General features: G+C 49.8%; 1 protein-coding gene across 2 annotated transcripts in view; it reads right to left on the bottom strand.

Annotated features, from left to right (window-relative positions):
* Positions 1-2,511: 2,511 nt before the first annotated feature.
* Positions 2,512-7,254, bottom strand: part of SLC26A9 (solute carrier family 26 member 9) — a 29,176-nt gene continuing 24,433 nt past the window's right edge. For both annotated transcript variants that reach the window (XM_037155427.2, XM_037155428.2), the window contains 2 exons: positions 6,059-6,127; positions 2,512-4,782 (listed from right to left, as the gene is read on the bottom strand). In XM_037155427.2, the coding sequence (XP_037011322.2) occupies positions 4,735-4,782; positions 6,059-6,127 (117 nt within the window). In that variant the 3' untranslated portion in view covers positions 2,512-4,734. The remainder of the gene's footprint in view (positions 4,783-6,058; positions 6,128-7,254) is intronic.

The raw sequence follows: 7,254 nt of genomic DNA, 5'->3' as shown, positions 1-7,254 counted from the left end.
GTTGCCTAACCAACTGAGCCACATTGGTCAGGGCAGTACCATGCTGTTTTAATTACTATTGACTTGTAGTATAGTTTGACATTGGGTAGTGTGATACCCCCAACTTTGTCCTTGTTTCTCAATATTGCTGAGACAGTTCAGGTTTTTCTGTAGTTCTATATAAATTTTTGGATTACTTGTTCTAGTTCTGGGAAATATGCCATATTTGGACAAGAATTGCACTGAGTCTAGATAACTTTGGGGTATGGATATTTTAATGATGCTAATTCTTTTTATCTGTAAACATAGTATATGCTTCCATTTATTTGCATTTTATTTCTTTTTCCAGTGCTTTACAGTTCTCTGAGTATAGGTCTTTTACCTCCTTGGTTACATTTATTTCTAAGTATTTTTTTGGGTGCGATTGTAAATGGGATTGTACCCCTTATGTGCCCCGACTGGGAGTTGAACCCACAATCTTTGGTGTATGGGACAATGCTCCCACCAACTGAGCCACTCAGCCAGGGCCTCAATTGTTCTTTCAGTGGTTTAAAATTCACTGTTGTATTTAATTATGTAGGTGCTCGGATTTGTGCCACAAATCCGAGTAGGTGTTTCCGTTTGGCTGGAAGGTGCTTCTGTCTGATCCCTGTGACCTCGGAACGTGCTCCTGTTGTCTCTTTGAACGAGTCCTTACTTTCTGGCATAAAACCCCGTTCCGGACTCATTTTGTACCTCCCCAGCCCTGGCCCTGGAGTCAGCCATTTCACCGAGGAGTCTTTGCCCCGCTGAGAAAGGAATGGCATTAGAGACCATGCTGAGGCATTCACCGTGTTGAGGTACTCTGTTCCAGTTCAGAAAGGTGAGATGGTCATCCTACAGATGTTTGACACTGCTCCCAAATATGGCTACAGTCATGTTGCAGTTTTATACAAAAGATAAACAAGCTTGTAACAGTGAGTGGTTAAAGAAATGCATCTAGCCCTGGCCGGTGTGGCTCAGTGGACTGAGTGCTGGCCTGTGAACTGAAGGGTTGCCAGTTCTATTCCCAGTCAGGGCACATGCCTGGGTTGCTGGCCAGGTCCCCAGTTGGGGGTGTGTGAGAGGCAACCACATATTGATGTTTCTCTCCCTCTCTTTCTCCTTCCCTTCTCCTCTCTCTAAAAAATAAAAGTTAAAAAAGAAATGCATCCGACTCAGAAGCTGTACATGTGCTCCTGAAAACTCTCCCACCGAGCCTCTGCTGAGGGAGCAGTTCTAAGCAGCCTGCACCAGCAGGAGCTCCCTGGAGCCGCACGCGCTCTTCCCTTCCTGCCCGAGGTGGCTTCCCTGAGGCCACAGCATGGGACACCTTGGGACCTGCTCTGCACTCAGACCCATGGAACCTGCAACTGTTGGACAGTTAATACCCAAGGGATCACTTCCATCAATGGCAACAAGAATGGTGGGCACGTGTTTCTTTGGGACAGTTTGGAGATGGGTGGAGCCCCAGTCACCCTCCCCGGCTACCGGCTCCCGAAGTAACTCCCTCTGTCCCCTTTCCCTCTCTGCCTGCTGCACACCTCCTGCCTTCAAGCCTGCTCCCGGGGCGGTTCCCAATAACTGTACGCAAAGTTTTGTCTCGGGTTCTCTTTCCAGAGGGATTCAGGCTAAGGGCTGTATACAGGATACATAAAATTCAAATGGGAGGGATGATATTACCTGCTAATTTACTCAGATCTTGCCGGGCAGCTGAATAGCAGAATAAAGGAAGATTATATTATTTAACATAAACATCATTTTAGAACTCACTGACTTCTCTGCCTCTGCAATATGCTCTTTTTCACATATTTCTCCTGTTTCTTGCTTTTCTGATCTCTGTCCTGCTGACCACTCATCTTCCTTCCCTTTTTGCTTTATCTCTAGTCCATCTCTTTCCACCTATCGTATTTCTGTCTCCTTCGTGCCTTTGCTGTTTTTCTGATTCCTCTTATTTCCTTCCATTTCCCACTGTTAGCAAACAACATTGGCAGTTAAGCTAGCTTGTTGGACACTCGAGTCCCCTGGCTTTACATTACTTACATTGCCTCACAAAGTGGGGAGGAAAAGCTGGGATTAGATTATGTGCTCCCCCATGTGAAGCCTTGTGAAAGCTTTGCTGGCTGGTGATGGGACTGGCCCTGAACAGAAATTGCATGAATGTGGAATGAGCATGTGAAGGGTATACAGAGAGGTGATGTGAAGGGTATACAGAGAGGTGATGGGACTCCTGCGTCCCTGGCAGGCACCAAAGTCACAGAGTGAGCTCTGGGAACTGGTCCTGCGTGTGTGCATCCCTTAGTCTTCTTACTCTGGTCTCTGCCCTTTGGCTGGATCATGGAGTCTATTCATTCTCTGGAGAGAAAACCAGAACCCGCCGAGGGGCTGAGAGACTCCTGGTGAAGTCTTAGTTCCCTTTGCTCCCTTCCCCCAGGGCAACGCAAAGCAAGGCCAGCTTTCCCCGGAGGCGACTTGTTCTGGAAAACCACCCCAGTACATGCATTTGTTCACATTTCAAAAGCACTTTATTACCAAAAAGGAGAATGGTGTTTAAATTAAATAAATTACACAAATATCTCAAGAGTCCCAGCCTTCCCGGAACCACATCATCACAGGTCAGTATCACTAAGAACATTTAAAAGGACTGAAATTCTAGATTAGTTCACTACCTTGCCCTCCTTTTCTGCTTCAATAATTTCCAGAGAGTGGTCTGTGTGAATCTGTGTTCTTTCCAAAGCGTTCTAAAAGCAAAGTTTTCTTTAATGTCTTTCTCCCCCCCATGTGTTCTAATCTTACCTCCACTGTGGGCCCTGTGAGTGCGTATACACCACGGGACACGTGGCAGGGTCCCTGCCTGAGCCCCCACTGCAGGCCCCTGCGAGTCAGCCACCCTCTCTAAGTCGGAGGCCGGTCTGGTGGTTCATGGAGACTTCACTGAGTCCTCGATGGATAGAAACACTTGGTTCAAAGGGGACCTCTTGACTTGGAATGTCCTGAAACTGTGATCTTTTTCCATCCAGTAGGGTGGAGCTAGACTTTGAAGGAGGTGAAATAGGGGAGGGTGAGTTGCCATTGGCTAAGGTCTTGTCTTCCTGGAATTTGGCACTATGGGTGCTGGGCATTGTGAATCCCAGATAACATTTTCTTCTGCCTTCCAAGTTTTGAGTCCCACTGGCAGCCAGATGGCATAATGAATTCACAGAGAAGCAATGCTTGTGCGCCAAGAATCTGCTGGCTCCTCGCCAGCCCCCCTGCTTTAACTCTGAGAAGACTTGCTAGCGGACTGGCTCACTCAACACACAGACACACAATGCAGATCAGGCTGAAGTTAGGAATTGGGGTGCTTTTCCAGGCTGGGCCAGCCCAACCTGTTAGGCAGGGGTCATTGAGTTTAAGGAGCCTGGCAGGAGCAGTGGGGAGAGGCCAAGAGGTGTTCTGTGCACGTGCATGGCCGTTTTCCCAAACACTGGCACACGGGACCTATTTATTTTCAAGTCACCGTGGGGTTCCTCTTGTTACCTCCTCATGTACATAGAGAACTTAATCCCCTTTCTCAGCTTTCCTAGAAGGAGGCGGCTGCAGGTCCTGAGTTAGTGAAGGAATTCCCGGTGGAGGAAGATCCAGTCTGGGTCAGCCCTTCTCCGTGTTCTGTGCCTGGTTGGGGGATGCGGCCGGCCTTTGGGGGGGCATGTTCCCCTGCCCGAATGAGGGATTCAGGCCCCAAGTAGATAGGGAAGAGATAAATTCATTGGCTCTTTGCCAAGTGAAGAAGGACAAAGGATATTTCTCAGGTCGGGGAGACATTTCCCTGATGGGCCGTGAGGGCAGGGGGGCTGTCCCGGCCCACTCAGGGTCCACTAGTTGCCCTAAATTGGCACCAGCGTCCCCACTCCCATCTCTGATACAAAGAGGGAATCCCAAAAGCTTTTGTGGAAAATAACTTGTATCTGTTGCTAGGTTGCCAGAGGATTCTGCCAGCTACCCTCCTCTCCCTTTCAGGTTTCTACCATCTCAAGTGGAAGAGAGCAGCCCCTGAGGGGAGGGGGAATGATAATGTTTTGGGAAGCTGGGGCAGATCCTTGGTGGACTGCCCCTGGGGAGGTAGCTCTGGCTGGCCTTGAGGGCTTTGGACACTTCCCAGGGCTAAGTCTGCTGTGTTGAATAGCACGGAGGTCCCAGCTGCCTGGACACGAGGAGGCAGTGACGTAGTCACCAAGACAGAGATGCCTGGGTTGTGGGGAGCACGTGGTTCCAGAGGGGCAGAGCTACTGGGAACAGAGTTGGGGCAGCTGGGAGGGGGGGCAGCAACAGAATCCTAAGCCAAGTCTGTCCCTGTGTCTTGTGGTAGCTTGACACCATTTGACGCCAAGCCATGCAGGCCCAAGGCCACTTTGGAAACTTGTACTCTAAGTCAGTAGTTGCACTTTCCATTCTGTTCTTGGCTCATGCTTCAAGCCCAGCAGTCAGGGGCTCCCGTCAACAGGACACTTGCTGGTCAGGGCCATGAGGATCAGCAAAGGGTGAAGAGGTGGCTCTCCCTGCTTCGGGGACTGGCTCACTCCAGAGGTGCCAGGAGGCAGGTAGGGGAACAAGAGAGAAGGAGGAGGAGAAGAGAGAGGAGCTGAGGTCCTGGTGAAGTGCTCTCCTGTACCTGCCGTCTGCTGCTTTCCCAGGCTCATGCTTCGTGAAGTCTCAGGTGCCGTGCGCTCTGGAGGCAGCATGGGAACTGCTGGGTCCTCACAGGGCGGTCAGAGTCTCTGTGTGAAACATGCTCCCGAACATCTCCTGTGGGGAAGGAGAGGGGCGTGGAAGGAGCTGCTTTAGACGTGTTGGGTTCAGAAGGGCTGCGGCCAAGAGGTAACCTTATGGACCCCTGGCCAGAAAGTAGCATTGTGAGTGAGTGTGAGTGTGTTGGGTTTGAGTGTGAGTGTGAGTGTTGAGGGTTTGAGTGGAATGTGTGTGTGAATGTGTGAGGGCTTGAGTATACATATGAATGTGTATGTGAGTGTGCATGTGTGTGCCTGAGTGTATGAGAACAGGGTCAGCCTAAGGGAGAATAGGTCCAGAGGTGACAGGAGAAGATGCCTGCACTCTAATTTGGAGTGTCCTTGGTGTGACCTTCCACATACCCCTCCCCTTTTGTGGCTTCACTCCCATTACTAGGTAAAACGAGGGCTGAGATCAGATAAGACTGACAGTCCTTTCTGGCTCTGATAAACTAGTTTGGTTTTGCCCAGGAGTTTGGAACATTCTGGAGATTCCAAAGGGGCCTAGAAATCAGCCTGCTAAGCCCTTGTGGCTCTGGCTGCATTTCTTCATGCCTCCTACATGCCGTCAGCATGCAGGGGTGTGCTTGGGGGCCATGAAACTTACACCCACAAAAAAGGGGAAGAAGCATTAAAGTTCAATGTTATTTCTATCTGGTTTCTGCTAATTAGGGGCATTGAGGTAGTGCTACTCTTCTTATTGGGACCATAAGGCCCTGTGGGGATACTAACCCCTCCCATCTGCAGAGTTCTTGGCTTTTAAGGCCTGCTCACGTGCAGTAGTATTTGTCCCACTAGAACCTGCATCCTTAGAATCCATCTGACCCTACCAGGATACGAGTTTCCTAAGGGCCGGGGTCTTTGTTTTGCTCATGGCCATATGCCCACCCTGGAACTGTGTAGGCAAGCAGTAGGAACTCCAAAAATATCTGCTGAATTAATGAAAGAACAAAGGAATCCCCTGCCAATCTTGTGAGGAGGACGGGCCAGGTCTTACTCACATTTCCCTTATTCTGCAGTGATAAAAACTGAGGCCTGGCGTTGTTGGGTAGCTTGCCCAGGATCATGTGGTTGATGTGTTAGAGAGTTAAGAATAGATGCCCCTCCCCCCATCCCCGTGCCTTTCAGGGAGTGAGAAGAATTAAAATCTGCTATTAAAAGAAAGATGAGAAAGAAATGTTGACTTCAAGGTGACTGTTCTGGCCTGAATGTGAGAGAGCCCATTGAACACCTTGGATTCGAGAGGGTCTCCTATTTCCTCCTTCTAGCCCCCCACCCTCTGCCCCTAAGCTTACCTGCTCTAAATCCCAGTAGCCAGGTCTCTCCTCCGAACCATATAAGGAGATCTCAGGGTCCACTGGAGCCTAGAGGGAAAAAATGTGCAGAATGAGCTCCATGACTGAATGACGAAGTTTGGTGCAAACGACAGGCTTTGGGTGGACACCATGTTTCTTGACGCACAATGGCTCTCCTCCTTACCCCTCCCTTTCCTGCTTCACAAAGTTCAGCACTGCCCCTGTGTTCCTGCTACACCAGGCAGGCGTGCACCAGGGCCTGCCCACTGTGGACATTTTAGAAGCAGGGAAGGTTTACCTGGCTTACAACGACAGATGCCAGCTGCCTGACCTTGACGAATCTATTTCCCTCTGCTTCCTCATGTGTAAAAGTAGGGTAATCAAACTCTCTGCTGGCTTTCCGCTCACCATGCTGTTGAAGAGGTGTGGTGTAATTTATACATATGGATGTATTCTGCGATATGTAAATGTATGACATATAATTTAAATTATTTTAAATACACAAACTGTAATAACTGGACATTATTTGTACAGTAACTAGTGAGGATCCTTCCAGATTCTCCCTCTTCCTGCCATGTGGATGAGGTGGGTGGGCTGTGCCCCTGCGTGGGTTCCCTCTGTGTCTGGGGTGGGAGCCAGGCTTCCGTGTGTCCCCGGGAGTCTTTCAGCACTTAGAACAGATGGCTTCACCTTCATCGGTCTCTTAAAGCAAAGAGCAAATGGTTGCTCTCTGGCCAGAAAAGGCTTTGCTATGACCCATAGATGGCGGGGAGGGTTTTATCGAGGGCCGGGACACGGAATCTTGGGAGGACAGAGGCTGAGCTGGGAGGGGACACTGGGAGGTGGCCGGTTGCAAGGAAAGCCTGGGCAGGAACCCCAGTGGGGTGGACTTTTCCTGCCTCCTCTGCTTTGTGAAGTCCTAGACAGTGTTACTTGTAGCTCATTTGCATACCACTTACTGAGCTAGTAAATTAAATGTCAAGAAACTGAGACAAGACGCAGATTTAATCTCTTTGTTCATCGCCAGCCTGAAGTCTCCAGGCTCTGTTAAATTAAAACAGGCGTGCTTATCCCCGCCCGCGCCCCCACTGCCCAGCCTGGTCTAGAGAGGAGAAGGCAGGGTGAGCCCAGCCACAGCAGGGGCCTCACCGAGTAAGTAGGCTTGGAGTATCTGTGGGCCTGGACATTATTTGTTT

This window comes from Artibeus jamaicensis, unplaced genomic scaffold (genome assembly GCF_021234435.1).
Source record: "Artibeus jamaicensis isolate MK-2021 breed Jamaican fruit bat unplaced genomic scaffold, CSHL_Jam_final contig_475, whole genome shotgun sequence".
In the NCBI taxonomy this organism is placed as follows: domain Eukaryota; kingdom Metazoa; phylum Chordata; class Mammalia; order Chiroptera; family Phyllostomidae; genus Artibeus; species Artibeus jamaicensis.
This window is presented reverse-complemented; position numbering and strand designations above follow the sequence as displayed.